The 16,977-nt window shown below is 44.2% G+C and overlaps 1 protein-coding gene across 1 annotated transcript; it reads right to left on the bottom strand.

Moving 5' to 3' along the window:
• Nucleotides 1–1,433: 1,433 nt before the first annotated feature.
• LOC144111995 (uncharacterized) lies at nt 1,434–6,395 on the bottom strand. The gene is made up of 2 exons (XM_077645081.1): nt 5,954–6,395; nt 1,434–1,543 (listed from the first exon to the last, which is right to left on the bottom strand). The coding sequence occupies exons 1-2, from the start codon at nt 6,201–6,203 to the stop codon at nt 1,461–1,463; spliced, it is 333 nt and encodes a 110-aa protein (XP_077501207.1). The 5' UTR covers nt 6,204–6,395; the 3' UTR covers nt 1,434–1,460.
• Nucleotides 6,396–16,977: the final 10,582 nt, after the last annotated feature.

Genomic DNA, 16,977 nt, shown 5'->3' with positions numbered 1-16,977 from the left:
GCGCACATCTCAGTTCCCCGCAACGCGTCTGTGTCATGAGCAGCTCCTCTTTTGTAACATCCGTATTTGCAGCGGTTGTAGAGGTACAGGAGGTTGGAAACGTTGATGAGATTATTTAAACGATCTCGCACATGCGCCAAGCCTCGCTCCTTGCTGCTACTCCCCTACTGAGCTGCACGGAACTCAAACCGCGCCAAGAAATTTCCGCTTAATGCCACTTTTGCTGCACTTCCCTGAGCTCTCTTATCAGCAAAACACGTAAGCATATAGCTGCAGGTCTGGATGCGTCACGCACACATAAAAAATGGTTGCAGTTCAGCACAGCTAAGCGTGGTTTAGCGAAATCGCCCTGACGACGTAGACGGCTCCTGCCGACTCGACCCTTACAAAAATTTGTATCGTGTTGCTTTAGAATTTCTTTCTAGTTTTCTCAATAGAATCTATCGTGTTGCTTTTAAGTTTGTATGTAGTATGTTAAAAGAGTTCCAATAACTAATTGGCCACCGCATTCTTATAGGATCACAAAGAAGTACTGGTATAGAAATACTGTAATGAGTGTCTTTTGTAACTCTCTAAGGAGATTCAATAGAAACTCTTTCAGCTTTTGTCGATAGAGCCTATAGTGGATTTACTGAACCTCTATAACTATTATGTAACGAGTTTCGATAACTAATTGGCCACCGCATTCTTATAGAAATGCAATGAGGAACTGCTATAGAAATACTTTAATGAGTGTCTTCTGCAACTCCCTAAAGAGATCCAATAGAAGCTCTTTTAGCTTTCCTCATTAAAGCCTATAGTGCATTTACTGAACCTCTATAACTATTATGTAACGAGTTTCAATAACTAATTGGCCACCGCATCCGTATAGAAATGCAATGAGGCTTTGCTATATAAATAATTTAATGAGTGTCTTCTGCAACTCTCTAAGGAGATCCAATCGAAGCTCTTTTAGCTTTCCTCAATAGAGCCTATAGTGGCTTTACTGAACCTCTGTAAGTATTACCTAACGAGTTCCAATAAGTAATTGTTCACCGCATTGTTATAGGAACACGAAAAGATAGTGCTATTGAAACACTTCATTGATCGTCTTTTGCAAATCTTTTGAGAGATTCAAAAGAACCTCCTTTATCTTTCCTTGATAGAGCCTATAGTGGGTTTACTCAACCTCTAACTATTATGTAACGAGTTTCAATAACTAACTGGCCACCGCATACCTATAGGAAGCCTAGGAGGTATTGCTCTTTTGGATTTCCTGAGTAGAGCTTACAGTGTAGTTATTGAAGCTCTATAAGTATTATCAAACGAGTTTCAATACATTCTTTACGAACATCAAGAGGTAGGTAGAAATACTTGTAGACTGAAGCCACGGGGACTTGAAAAAGTGAGTGAATGTGATATGTGCTGCAAAACATGCAATAATACAAGAAGGTCCTTCATGCATTGTTTATTACCTAGTCTCATTTAATCTCCCGAGAGAGCAGGGAGGACAAGCTGCTCTTCAGGCGGATAGGGTCGGCCTTGAACTCCCGAATAGTGAAGCCTGCACAAAGAAGCACGCAAGCAGATGAATAATTTGACACAAATCTCGCACACTCTTGACACTTCATGCACATGTTATTAACTAATTTTAACACAGTGAGCTTAAACTTAGCCACTTTCGTCGAACGGAACTTAAGTTTTCAATGAAGCTTCAACCCACATTATTCACAACTACCATATAATTCTCTGCGGCAAGAAAAGAGTCCGTTGTTGACTTTTCTTAAGCTAATCCCAAACTGGAATAACACGCATAAAAAAAATTGGAGGGGATACTTGAGCTCTGCCTTAAGGGTATGATGCGATCGCAATGGGGAATGCCCATGTATGTGAAATTGGGCATTCTCGACTATGCATTCATAGATCCTTGGGAGTCCTCATACCACTCCTGGCGCAATGGTGCAGCGGTTAGGTCATGCGCCACAGCCCTGCCATGGCAGATGCTGTCACTGGTGTGGTTGCTCTTCCTGAGCAACCTCTCCTGACCAATCATTAATTTTATTTCCACCTGTGATAGAGGTCTGTTTGCTCACAATATAGTGAACAGGTTGTGATGATGTCACAAGGTCACAAGATTCTGGGTGGCTTCTCTGGCTGCGAGGCTTCAAACGGTGTCCAATGCCAACACAGGGCAATTTTTTCCGACACGGAGGGAACTCCCGCATTAAAATTTGGATGCAACTGACTCCTTTTACACACTGCATTGTGGGTCATGGGTGGACACGTCCTGTATGCAAGCTATGTGGCCATGAATACTCAATCATGTGATGACGCTTTGGCATAGATGTGATTTTTCAAAGAGCAAGCAAAATGCATGCACGCCAGGTTGCTAGTGTCATCTGTTGGCGGCTAAAAGAAGCTGGCCTCGCAGGTAGCCCAAGAATGGCAGCCTCCCGGTGGGACATGATGCATAGGAATAATAATCAGTTTCGTGCATCAGGTGCAACACTGTGAAAGGTTCGTGAAAGGCAGTCTGCACAAAAAAAAAATATAGGAAGGTGTGTTACTCCACGCTTGTTCCGACAACGTATTTTCGGCAATAAGTGAGCATTTAACCAAGCTCATGACAAATGTATCATGCAATAATCCTGCAGGAAAAGCATTTATCATTTTTTGCTCACCACAAGGAATGCACTACTTTATGACCGTGCATGTAGGCAGCACAAACAAGAGCGCCAGATTGAACAGCATTGCACCTGATGTATGAAACTGTGCAGTCGTGCTCCAATAATATGACCCCCATTAATATAGACTACTCTAATTACGGATAGTTTTTCAGCAGACAAAATTTCTGCAGTGCATTTATGCCTCGTCAGTATGGAAGCTCACTGCCTGGACAATGGACAAGGTGGAAATGTATAGAGGCCATTGGAGCCCATGTGTTTTTGCAGCATTTATATGCATATCAATGAGAAGAAAACCTTGACTACCCCAGCTAGATCTTTCCTTTCCCATATTTTCAGAGCAGGGGCCAGCAACAGCCAGCGGAAAAGTGGCAATGCCTTATGATGTCCTTTTTTTTCTGTCTTCGTGCTTTACAGTGCTAAGAGGCTCCATCCCAATTATAAATAGCACAAAAAATGAAAACACAAAAAGTCAGATGCTACCTTGCCCTCCTACAGTACTTTTCATCCCAAACATTTACCAAGTGTCCCAAGTTGCCAAGCTACACATGCCCACCTAAAAAAATGTTTGTTGACGGAAGCATATGAAGCAACAAAAATACACAAAACACATACAAACATGCATAGAAATACATACAACAGTTTATCATGGTTAAAGAGAGAATGATGAAAACGTGGGGAGAAGGCAAGCTCCCCACAAGCCATTTCATTTGTACCAGCAAAATTTACTATAGTCGGATACAGCTTAAGTCTGCAGTGAAGCTCCGCCCACATTTAGGACCGGTGCACAGAATCCCTCCATGACAAAAACGTAGCCCCTTGTTAAAACTTCTTTTGTCACCTAAACAAGAACCTAATCACGAGAAAAAAGCTACAGGCTCTAGAATTTTCATACCTGGCATGTTTCATAAAGTCAAACATTAAAAATGATTTCGTTTACATTTGTGACTGCCTAGCAGAGTAATACAGTATGCCGCGGACCGTGTCCCAGTGTTAACAACTGCTGTTTTTTAAAGTTGTATCCTACTATAGAAGAGATATGAAGGCAGCCAAAATTCTGCAAAATTAGATGTCTTAAGGTACATGTGCAGTTAAAATGTAATGCATAGGCAGCACACACACATGACATTTAAGGAGACCAACAACTCATGTACCCAGCTTTTTTCAATGCAGTGGAAAGCACTACATTTGAAGAGCCTAACCAGCACTGCACATGTCGATCAGTTGTTTTTTGAAATTGCAGTGGGAAGGGCTGCATATAGAAGCAGAGTAAATACTAGTGTTCCGGCTAAACGTAATGAAGTTTTTTAAAAGCACATGAGTGTCCTAGGCAAGTGGAACAAACTCAACGCTGATGAGTGTTAAGGCACTGTTCATGGCACTTGGCTTCAGTTGCCTGGGACAATAAGTGTTGTTTAATAGATTGACTGGAACAGCAACTTCCACAGCCCTAGTCCCTATGCGTCACGGCCAGTCTTGTATACACTACAGAATAAAAGTAACCAGTTACAATTGAAATGCAACTTATTTCATTGGTCTATTACAGCCCCAGAGGCAAATGATTTCTACTCCATTATTTGCGTTCCAACTTTTGTTGTAATAATGCAAGATACTCAGACTAAAATGAACTCGTGCAGCTTGCATGATATGCTGTCGTGCAGTGTCAACTTTCACGAGTTTTTTGAAGCTATTGTAGTAATATATGAAACTCTAGAAGTAGTACTGGTTTCAACAGAATCCTTCCTTTATGCACTGTTGCGAGCTATATATCTCTGCCTTCTTGCTCTGTGTAGTTGCCGCCAAGCTCGGTGTAGTCAAAGTAAAATTTCAGTGCCATCCAACAGGACCAGGGATCCCTACAGAGCAGTCAAGTGATAGTTTCCAGGACAGGCACCACTGGAGGCAACCATGCCTCTCTCGTGGCCCAGGCAGAATTGCGCGCAATGCTGCTCCGCAGCCAGTCCATTGTTGCTGTCATGAAGGAAACATCTCCGGCTAGCGCCAGCGTTTGCCACGAAGTTCAAGTTGTCCGAGCTATACCACCAGTTAATTGTTTTTGGAAAAAGTAACCGATTACCAAGAATAGATTACCCAGAACTTGCCATTTAGAAAAAGTAATGAATTACAAACTTAAAAAGAATATCCAATTTATTACAAATAATTACTAGTTTACACTTAGTCACACCCATTTTATTCCTAGTGTATTTTAGTGCTTATATGCTGTAAGACAACCTGATACTTCTGTCAATTCTGTTGCGCTGATCAACAGTTTCTCTCCTTTGAAGTCTATTCCATATCCATAATGCAGCTGGACTTAGGGAAGTACGCTCCTTCGTATGTTATTTAGTGCACTAGCACTAGAGCCCCACTTGGCAATTTGGCCGTTGTCTGTTTGTCCAGTGTCAACATGGGAGGCGTCAGTTCAATTAAAGATTGGTCGCAACAAGTTGCTCGGGAAGCGCAACCTGTGTCTCAAGCCCCACCGGTTGTAGCACCTGCTATCGCAGGGCAGTGGCGCATCACTTAACTGCTGGACCACTGTGCCAAGAGTGGTATGAAGACTCCAAACAGTCTATGAATGAAAAGTAGAGAACAACCAATTCCGTATATTTGGACATTCCCCTTTAACGCTATCACGTCATACCCCTAAGCTTGAGTCTCATTTCATCGATCTTTGCCTGAAGCCTGCTTGACCATGAGAGCCGAACCTTGAGGAGAAACAAAAATAAATACCGAAGTGGTAGTGCACCTAATTTGCATTTTGCCTAGCTATGCTATATCGTCTCATTGTACAAAAACAAAAAGAAAACAGACTGTGCAAAACTCCCCATAGGCCGCTGTCAAATTTTCTTGCATATGGCATGACCTGCAAGTCAGCCACTGGTGAAGCCATCATCTGTGAGCTGCCAAGAGATGGCAATAGCTAATTGGCACGCATTGTTTTGATGGGCACACTTAAAAATCAGAGCTCTGGCACTGATTCATTGCATGTCTCAGTTTTGAAAGCTGCATAAGATGAATTCACAATGTGATTAATTGACTACCCACAACGCAGTTAATGCGATAAAAACTCTCTGGGCATCTGGAATACAGCAAACCCTTCAATTTCCAGTAGTTAAAAAGAGAGCTAAGGTAAACTGATACACAAGCACACTCAAGCTCAGCAATGTGCAGTAAAATGCATGTTGCTGACTTCACATACGTGCACAGAAGTAGAGGCTATGAAAGAAAAGCAGTTCTAATAAATGTTCAAGTGGTGAATCCGGATGGTAGGAAAAAAAGTGACGTACCGATGATGGCGTTCACTCTTACAGGGTCCAAGGCCTCCCTCAAGGATGCGTCAGGGTGGGAATTCGACTTCCGCCCAAATAACGACTTTCCTCTCAACTCATCAGCTGTAAACAGCTGCCGCATCAGCCCCCTTGCGAATTTCGCAGGGGCTCCTGGGCAGCTGCTGCGCAGCTTTTCAAGGGCTGTCTCTTCTATCAGAACACCGCCCCCAATGTCGATCTGGAAATGAAACGTATAACTTAGCGCCATGAAAAGGCAATCTACAAAATGCAAGCTGATGCACACAAGTTACATTTGCTATACCAGGTGCTTCAGTACAGACTATAAAAAATTTTCGAAAGAAGGCGTTTTGGAGCAAAAATAAGGCTTTCTGCTGTATAATATTACTAGTGTTTTCAGACATCGGAAAGCCTGTGAATTGTCTTAAATAATAAGTTGGCTAACCAATTTCTGATAGGCTGCTAGTAAAGCTGTACCAGCTTTTAGAATTTCGAAAACACGATTGTCCTGGCACTGTGGATAACAAAATTTGGCTGCATCGTGCAAAAACATGCTTTCGGAAGCATGCAGGCAAAACAACCCCTCCAGTGCATGCAACTAGCTGAAAAAGCCAAATTTCGTCCAGCCACAGCACCCAGGGTAATAGGGTTTTCATAATTCTAAAAACTGATATGGCTATTACTAACGACCAGCTAGAAATCTCTAATTGCAACTAAGTGCCTAAGTACTACTTAAAAAGATAATTATTAAAAATTAGTTAACTAGCTTACTACTTAAGAAGATTCACCGGTTTATGGTGTCCGCCGACACTGGTATACCGCAAAAACCGTATTTTTACCCCAAAAAGACTATGAAAATTTTTGGGTGTTCATTGAACCACCCCATATATAAGATGTGAAACATGAAAATAAAATATTAAAAATAGAATCAATAAGTGATAAAAAGCAGGCGGAAAGTATTCATGTAACATTGTGGGTGCCATTATGTACAGCACACAGGTTCAGTGCTGCAGGCTGCAGGTGGCAATACGACAGTCGGGAATAAAATTAAGTAGCAGTCACGTACCATAGTCGAAAAGAAAGAAAGACATTTCAAAACCCATAAGGGTTTCTTGTTCATAATGATCAGGACAAGAATGGTGGAGAACACATAACTGAAGAATGTGAAACTTATGGCATAGATGTTTGGAATGGGGCCGGCATTCTTGTTGCTTGCGTTGTCTGGATGAATAGGGATTCAAGCAGAAGGCACATCGTCAGGCTCCTTTCTCTGGATAAGATACAGGCATTGCCCCAGTCAATCTGGTGGCCAGTGCCATGTGCGTGGCGCGCCAATGCATTTGTGGCATGCCTGTCATTTGTCCCATCACTTTGATGCTCCTTTATGAGTCTTGAGAACTTTCCTGTCTCACTGCTGTAAGCATGATTACAGTTCAGGCATGGTATCTTGTAGATAACTCCTGGAAACTTCATCTGTAGTCGGTCTTGGTCAGTTCATTAGTTGATTCTGCAGCTTACTGACAGGGATGCAGGCCATGCACACAGCAGTGGCCGTCAGACTGCGCGGGGCAATTCTTCTATCTCATATAGAAAAAGGAACCTGGGGATGTGCCTTCTGATGAAATCGCTATTCATTTAGAAGGTGCAACCGACTTCAAACAAGAACGCCGGCCCATGAAAACCATTTATGCCCCATGTTTACATCACATTCATCGGTTATAAATTTGCCACTGCTCTTGTCCTGCTCACTGTGCACAAGTAAGCCACACTGGTTTCGCGATGTTTTTCCTCCTTTCCGACTATAGTCAGCGACTCCTACTTCATTTCATTGCATCGCCATGCCTAACCAGATGGATTTCAGTGTAACGCTTGACTACACAGTTAGGCATGCCAAGCTGCCTCTGCCCATGCTTTATGTAAACCAAAATGGCGGCCACTAGGACATCAGTAAATACTCCCTATTCCTCTCATCCCCCCTCATCTCCCTTACAAGACTGCAGCTTTCCTAGTCAATCATTAAGATGGATGCTTGGGCGAGTCAAGGGAGACAAGGGAGTCAAGGGAGACACGACACAGATGAGCGCTGACTTTTAACTGACATTTATTGCTTGGAACGGGGCATATACACAGTTCCAACCAAAAAGAAGAAAACAATACAACCATTCATAGATTCAATCATTCATACATGCGGCACTGAACACAGGAGATAACTAGGGTAATCATTTCCCCCTGCTAAAAATTCCAGTTCTTTGGAACAAGTCGATAAGGAGGGGCTGCTGACGCAGGCGTCTTTTGACCAGGCGATGTGCGCTCCTTGAATTATTTCACGTGTTAGTTGGTTACTATGCTTGCTTAAAACTTGTGTGCGAGTGAAGTCAGGGGTGCATGTTTTGCTGTCACAGTCTCTACAGTGGATGCCGAGATGCTCTTTTACAGTATTATGCACATTGTTATTGTGCTCCTTCAAGCGTTCATTGAGGCATCTCCCCGTCTGACCCACATAAAGCTTGCCACATGACAAGGGAATGGCATAAACTACACCTTCTTTGCAGCATATGAATTGATTTTCATGCTTGATGTCGCACTCTCTGGGAATGAAATCAGTGTTAACCATCTTGCACATCTTCCCAAGCTTATCCGGAGCCGAAAAAAATGACTTTTACAAGTACTCTATTTGCTATCTTTTTTAGTCTGTGGGAGAAATGATGAATGCAAGGCACAACAGTGGTTTTTTTTCTTTTTCCTTCCGCGTCATAGAATCTGCCTGCTCTCTTTTTCTGTCTTTGCCCAAATTACTGAGAATAGATTGACACTGACACTAGTGTCACGTGACTAACACATGAAATAATTTAAGCAGCGCACATCGCCTGGTCAAAAGACGCCTGCGTCAGCAGCCCCTCCTTATCGATTTGTTCCAAAGAACTTGCATTTTTAGCGGGGGGGGGGGGGGTATGATGATCCTAGTTATCTCCTGTGTTCAGAGCGGCTTGTATGAATGGTTGTTTTGTTTTCTTCTTTTTGGTTGGAACTGTATATATGCCCCGTTCCAAGCAATAAACGTCAGTTAAAAGTCAGCGCTCATCTGTGTCGTGTTCCTGTCAAACTACGCGCTGTTCTGTTTAAAAAAAAATTCCTAGTCAATATGACTCCTATGGCCCGAGCTCAAACAGATCACCATGTCAGCTAGAAGGTGATCACGCGTGCTTTCAGTTGTTACACAGTTGGCGCATACAGTAGAACCTCTAACTTTCAGCAGACTGCGCGAAACCGTCCATTTATTCACCCTTAAAGTCCTTCAGGTTGGGGCTTTACATAAGGGCGAGGGAGATCTAAAATATTACAATAAAGATATCAAAAAAGTAATGGTGGGCTGGTGTCCTTATTGGCAAATGGAGGCTGTTAGCTTAGGCAATTGGCTTTTTGTAATTTATTGTTGTGGACACCACATGTATTGCACTGTGCGCAAAATGGCATCTTGCAAGATATATTAATGAGGCAATTAAATCACACATAGTCGGTACTATGTAGAGGTGAAAAAAATTCAAACGGCACTTAAGGCTGCTAATGTGCAGCGGTGGAAAATGAAACGCACTGAAAAATGAAACGAAGATGCGCCTCTGAACGCAAATTCGCAAACGCTGAATCCACAGAGGTCTGAGTGAAACATACCGGCACTCAATTCGAATACCTGTTGCGAGCTGGCCTCCAACTTAACAAAAACACATGTTATCGGTGGTATGCACTGGCGTGCAGCCGTGCAGGTATAACAGCGGCACTTCAGTTATCACAGACTAGAGGGCTAGTCAGAAAGATGAGGTGTACTGCCTATCATGCCGGCAATGATATGAAGAGAACACACCGAATATCACGACAATGCCATGCATCCTGCCAGGGTGCCTCAGTGGTTAAGGCGCTCAGATGCCAAGCCTGAGGACCTGGGTTCATGGAAACTGATTGAAGAGCACAAACAGGACGCAAGAGAACAACATAGACACAAGCGCTGACTAGGAACCAAATGATTTACTGCGGGAGGGAAGGCTGCAATATAAGCAAGCTAAACAAAAAGCATCAAATATCAAACGCAATAAATCATTTGGTTGCCAGTCAGTGCTTGTGTATGTGTTTATCTCTTATGCCCTGCCTGTTAGCACTGATCAGCCGATTACCATCAACATGCAACAACCAGCCCGATTAAGCCTTCTCTTGAACCCGGGTTCAATCCTATCCACAGAGGCTGCATTTTGATGGAGGTGAAACACAAGGCGCACGCGTACTGAGCGATATCACTGCACGTTAAAGAACCCCATTAAGTCAAACTTAAGCCGGAGCTCTCCACTACGGCGTTCCTCAATGCCCATGTCCCTCTGGAATGATTGAAACTCCATATACCATATCAACCATTCATACCACGACCGTCCCATGCACTGCCTGCAAATGTGCACGCATGGGCACTTCTCAATGAAATCACGTGCGCATTCGGTATGCATCGCGTGCACAGTCCAGATAAAACAGCACTGAATATTTCAACGCAAGTACCACTTTTTACGTCCTTCGCAAAACAGCGCCATAAAAACAACGCGGCGCGACTAAGTGCCTCAATAGCCCAAACTTTCTCAACGCTCTACTCGATACGATGACAGCCATCGGCACAATTCCTAAATTCTGGGCAGTGCACCATGCCACTAACCTCTTCATTAGGGCTGCATTCAAGCGACTCGGTCATGACGTCGCCTTCGTCCCTTAACCCAGCTGAAGCCAGGCGCGCGCGCTTCGTCTCCAGTATGCGCGCTTTGCCTGGAACAAATAGAACAGTAAATACTGACAAGAAGCAGAATAATTCAAAAACTGCTAACATGAGGAAATTCGTCACCACTTACCAATATCCAGGACCTCTGCGGGAGCAGGTGGTTCACTGTCCTTCCACGTGAACAATTCTATTGTGCCGCGCACATCATCGATAGCGCCGGGCTCCGTCAGCAGGCGGAAGCCGACGGCCGTATTGACCATAGCACGTATCGGATATACGTCCCACTTCTCTTCTTGTGTCCACTTGATCAGAATATGGTCCATGGCAAACTTCTAAAGAGGCTAAGACAGAGAGACGCACACGCCTAAATCTGATGTGACGAGCACCATGCACGCGCTTTTTGTCAAATTATCTGGCTTGTATTGGCTAGTGGCTACACAAGGCGACAAAGCCACTGGCAAGGCCGATGGTGAAATGTAGCCTCTGTGAAAAAAAATTTTAAGTTGACCTATATTTCATAAATTATTCTTTACTATTCAAACAAAAAAACTGAGTTTTTAAAAGTAACTAACGTTTGATGTTTATTTGCTTTTTACAATATTTTTTGCTCTTTCTGCTCACTTTCGGTTTCGATTATCAATTTTTGCCATGACCGCTACCTTTAGATGTTCAATTTTTTACACAGGCTTTACAAGCACCAGTCATGTTGCTGACTACAGTATACTAAGTTTATTTGTAGCAAGGAAAATGCTGCCGAAATTAAGCAATTCTCGGTTGAGGTGCCGAAATATCTTCCCGTGAGGTGCACAACAAAAAGAGAAGTACTGCGAGTCTTTCCTCGTTCCTTAAAAATCACGAGTGCGTACCTTGCGTACTCTGAATGCTCTTATCGAGGCAATCGGTACTCATAGTGCGCGGGAAAGCAAATACCGTAAGTTACAGTATGCAGTCCCCGCATCCGGTATGTTTTGCATGAAAACCTGTCAAGTCTATCGTTTTATGCCCTTATGCGGAGTATGAGTGTCCCCTCCAGTTTTAGTGCGCTAAAACAAGGCCTCAAATAAGCACAACGTACACTAAGCGCGCCTATATTTCATTTCGCCTAACCATTGCTAAATCGTCAGTAATTTTTTTTATGGTTCTTCCGCTTCCGGTACGTTACCTACAGGGTCCAAGTGTGCAAACAGCGCATAAGAATATATGTGCAGCAACGGCGCAAGTATCACCAAAAATCTTGTCTTAGAATAAGCATTGGGAATCTCATGCCATATTCGGGGTCCAAGAAAAATCATGCTGCTCAGTCTGTGCCTGTTGACAGCCTCAAAGCGGAAATGTTCAGCTCTTAAGCATCCCAGTCAATATTTCTTTGATCTATTTTTATTTATTCATTTTGGTTGGCACAAACCCACAAACACCGCTAGATCTTGCTCGGAGTTTACCCATCGGAATTAATAGCGCTTTCGCAATAACAACTACGTGAACGTGATGTACGTGATATATTGGTTCCCCATGAAAGCAGCCAGCATATTTTTTCCCCTTAGCCTTTAGTCAAATGTTACGCAAGCGGAGGTGAAAATGTGGTCACTGATCACGCCATCATTGTGTTCCACGGTATTATAAAAGCAAGTCCGGAACCAAGGTTCCGGACATGATTTTAATACTATGGAACACCTGCGCGTCGATCGGTCTGTTTGATCACGCTAAGATGTAAACCTTTTTACGCCATATGTGAAAAGTTTTTAAAGTATGACAGACAGGTCACAAAATGTGCCGTTAATTAAATATTTATTCATATAGTGCACGGCGCAACAATCTATTGGCGCAGTATATACCGCAAAGGCTTCATATAGTCGTGCCAGTTGCAGGGTCCAAAGGGCAAATATGTCATAGTCTTATACGAAACATGCTGTGAATCCTCCAGCTGGCAATCTCATGCATGAGGTTGCTTAATTTTAGAGTAAACCATTAAAACGACTACATTTTCACCTTTGTCCGAGAAAATGGCTATCTCAAACTGGGGCCCGATTGCTGCAGCGTGGAGGCAGAAGAGAGTCGAAAAAAAAAATAGCTGCGAAAAGATTAAAATAGGTGCTCCGCGGCAACCACGTCCGCCCTTAAGTACATGTGCGTATGGAATTCCTTGTTGCTGAAGACGAACTTTCCGGCACCGGGAGGTTTTTGGACATTCAGCGATACGTTGGCGCACTTTGGAAACGGGACGTTTGTACGCCTCATGATTAGAGCGATCAAGCAACCCGCGTGAATTCTGAAACGTGTGTGCTTGCTAACAATGTCTGACGCGGTCCAACACTTAAAGCCACCACAGCAAAACGTGCATACGAAGGAACTGACCCCGGAACTAAGGAAAGGATAAGGGCTTGTTTTCTTTTTAATTTGTGGTGTTCATCAATGAGAAATTACTACTGTAATCAGTTTATTCCTGAAAGATAACTGATTAGAAAGCAACGATTTTTGACAACCCACCAGCAGTAGCGATTGATTTTGTTCGCACCTGTCAGTGCGGCATAATTAAAGCAGAGCTGGGCTAGAGCAAGCTTATGGCATGCAGAGCATAACTATAGCACCTAACAGCAAGAACAGGCCTAGAAACAGACCACAAACGCTCAGTTCTTGTTGCTATACGCTCTAGTTGTTATGCCCGCTGTGATTCAGCGGTTAGTGCATTCGTGTATTGAACTCGATCAGTATCGAATCCTGGCCTAGGCGCGCGCCCGCTCTTGATTCGATGGAGGGAAAACGCAAAATGACGGCGGCGGTCTCCTGTACGCCATCGGTGTACATACACCCCCTGTCAAAAGTATACAGCGCAAGGAGTTTGCTTGTGAAGCCTCCAGCGTGCCTCGTAATGCATCCTCAGCGACCGCAATCACTCTAAAGAGGAATGAATGGCTTTGCGTCATCAATCCTCCCAAGGTATGGAGTGCTCGATATGCTAGGCAGCCACGCTAATCAGCTTAGAAACAAACCCATTGGGCTGTATACACTTTTGAAGGGGGCTGCACGTTAAACAATACCAGGTGGTCGTAATTAATCCGATTCCCCCGTAAGGCGTTTTTCGCAGCTCACGTGCCGCTTTGGCACGTTAAACCCTACATACCGCCTAACCAATTCTCACTGTATTTGTGCAACAAGAGCATGCAGAGACTACGTATACATGAAATTGACGAAATTGAACTTTTTTGTGTTGTTAATAATGGGCATATTTCCTGCGATGCCCTGCAGATGCGCATAACTACCTCGTTCGCAAATTAGAAGAGCGTATACCATCTTAAATTGCGACCGAGTTCGCTGCGCCTGTATTCTTCTGCGAACGACATTTTCTAAGCCAGACGCGACATACTGCAGAACAATATAAGTATGTGCAGTGCTAGCCTCTCCTAAGCGCACGTAGGCAAGTAGGCCACGCACACACCGACCTCGAGCGAGAACACGCGGCAGCCTCCTTTAGCCCAGGGGAGGCTCACCGCCGAAGCGATGTACTGCGCGACAGGCGTGTCCACAGGTTGGAGAGATCGCACACATGGCTAGAAGAAGCTAGCACTGTTTTTAACAAATTTTTAAAATCCAAAGAGTATTGTGAAAGGGTTCATAATAGCGACACCCCGTCGCATTCCTTTTCCAGAGGGCAAATCTGTAGTTCCGACTGGCGGCCTAAGGCTCGATACTGTTTAAAGGTCCATTCACTCAAGCTGTGCTGTGGAATGTGGATGTCAATCGCAGTACGTTCACTGTGTGTGCAGCGTGCTGCGCCCGGATTGTCGGTGACGTGTACATTGAGAGTTCAATTTGTACATATATACACGCATGCAGCTCGAGTTAAAACGAATGGAATGTGCATCCTCGGCATTTCATTTTTGCCTGCATTAAAATATCTACAAGACTTCAATTTCATGCATGTATGCAAACCCACTGTCAATCAACTACAACAGCAAATGATCAAATCAGAAGTTAATTGTCAGCACTGCACTCAAACTCAAGGACGCTTGAAAACCACCGCGTGTTCTCATTTTAAGTCGATGCGTGCGGGGACCACGGCCGCGTAAAAAATTCTAGCACTGCATCGAACTGTTGCCCTGCAGTCCGATGCGTCAACTGTTGAAAAAAATGCCGTTCTTAGAGGAACACCAGTTCGTGCAGGGCATACCCGCCGCAAACACGCCAGGAATGTGTGCCCTGGAAAAAGGCACGAACAAAGAGAGGAATTTAGGAGAAAGATGACTGACACCAATCAAGTTATTTTTTGGAAAAAAAAAACACGTTTCTTCATCGTGTGACTATGGGCGAGGCACAGCTTGGCTTTTTAAGCCCTCGTGTGGAACGCTTCCGGGTCAGTGGCCGCAAATCATGAATGTAAGAAGAGGGAAGTGTCCCCACGGAGGGATCAACATTCTTCCGTGTCTGTTGGATGTACCATGAAGGGGGGGGGGGGGCAGTGTGAGGCCATTGAAGCAGCTAACATGCCAGCTGCATCCGCTAGCACAAAGATCATTTGACTGGCCAACGATAAAGCGCAGGAATAAATCACAAATATTTTTTTCATGGGGGGGGGGGGGGGGGGAGTCGCATTCAGATTTGAAGCATCGCAGTCACGAAAGTGCAAAGGGAAAGTGCAAAAACATGGAGGAAGAGAGCAGAGGACGAATCACACCTCTCCTCGATACCTGCTGTTCCTGTCGGAAAGTTAATTCGAAACGCATGCTGTCGCATACACGTACACGCGCTATTGGAGGCATAGCAACTGGACAGCTCAAGATATTCCAAGATCTCCGTGCTGTATCGGCGTCGCGCTTTCCCTGGCGCCTGGTGCTGCAAGCAGCTGCATGCGTTTCCCGAAAAAAGAAAAACCCGCAGACTTTGCGACAGGGCTGTCATTGGTTCTCACGGTTGGACGCTGAGAGCCCCTCCGCCGAGTTTTTTTTTTATTTTTCCGCTCTTTTTCTATTGACTGCGCAGCTCCTTTTCTTTAAGTGAAACATTTGCGCGGGAATCCTGCGAGGATGTCGGAACTTTCCACGCTTTTTGTGAGCAAGGTTCCGGTTCGGCATTTGTACAAAGTGAGCTTAGTCACAAAAGGGCTGGCTACTCCTTAAATGCTGCGGAATCTAGCAGAAATTCCAAATATTTCCAAATATGTGCTTTTCAGAAAAAAACCAGCAGCAGCGTGTTTTCTGCTTTTGTACGCACTGCTGCGTACGTGCAAAGGTAGCTGCAGAGAGCGTGGGAAACCAGGAAGCTGCATTGCTCCAACGAGCTAGGGCTCCTTGGTTGTCGCCACATTGCTCGCTGGGCTGTTTTGTGCACTCCGCGCTAGCGCGGCGGAAGCAGCATGCAGAGAAATCGGTTTGCAACAGCCCGGAAGTGGGGGGAAGGCGTTTCAACATTCTCCTCGCCGGATGGTAAGATTCGTGAAGCTTGCAAAGGCATGCCATATCTGCATTGCTCTGCCAAATATCTTTCACAGCTCTTCTCCCAACGGCTTTCCTGATCTTGAGTGTTGATCTGTGAATGCGAAACATATACTACCTGTCTTCTCGACGGACGCGAGAGTGAGGAGTGCTCGAAAGCACACGGGAAAAAAAAATTCTGTGTACTTTCAGCTGCAGCGTACAAAGAGCCTGATTCAGGTTTCTGGGAAAAAATTCTACCAAGGTACATATTCATAAACTGAGATGTGTGGTTTTTCTTGAGGATATATAGTCTTAAGAGAAGAGTATATAACAGCTATATCTTATTGGTACTCACCTACGGGGCAGAAAGGTGGAGGCTAACAAATGGTTCAACTTAAACTGAAGACAATGCAACGAGCTATGAAAAAAAATTATAGGTGCTGCATTAAGATACAGGAAACGGGTGGAGTGGGTGATGGGGCAAACACCGGTTTCGTGCCTCAGGGCATACAATATAGGAAGGCAAGATAACCGATTGTCCTTAAAGGCAGTGGTCTGGATTCCAAGACAAATCTACCATAGCAGGGAGCGGCAGAAAGTGGGCAAATGAGATTGGGGAAGTTAGTAGGAACAGGGTGGCCGCAGCTGACACGGAACAGGGTTAGTTGGCGAGATGTGGAAGAAGCCTTTGCCTTGCCGTGGACGTAGTCACTCTGATGATGATGCAACGGCGCATTATGTGTGCATCTTTTTCATATGTGTATTAATCATATCAGTTATTGATACATTAGTTTCAGTGTAAGTTGCTGAACAAAACTAGTGTTCCTAGGTGTATAAGGTCACAGCGTAATTATTGAAATATGTTTGAA

The sequence above is a fragment of the Amblyomma americanum genome, unplaced genomic scaffold (assembly GCF_052857255.1).
Source record: "Amblyomma americanum isolate KBUSLIRL-KWMA unplaced genomic scaffold, ASM5285725v1 scaffold_26, whole genome shotgun sequence".
Classification (NCBI taxonomy): domain Eukaryota; kingdom Metazoa; phylum Arthropoda; class Arachnida; order Ixodida; family Ixodidae; genus Amblyomma; species Amblyomma americanum.
Note: the sequence above shows the minus strand (reverse complement) of the source record. Positions and strands in the feature narration are given on the sequence as shown.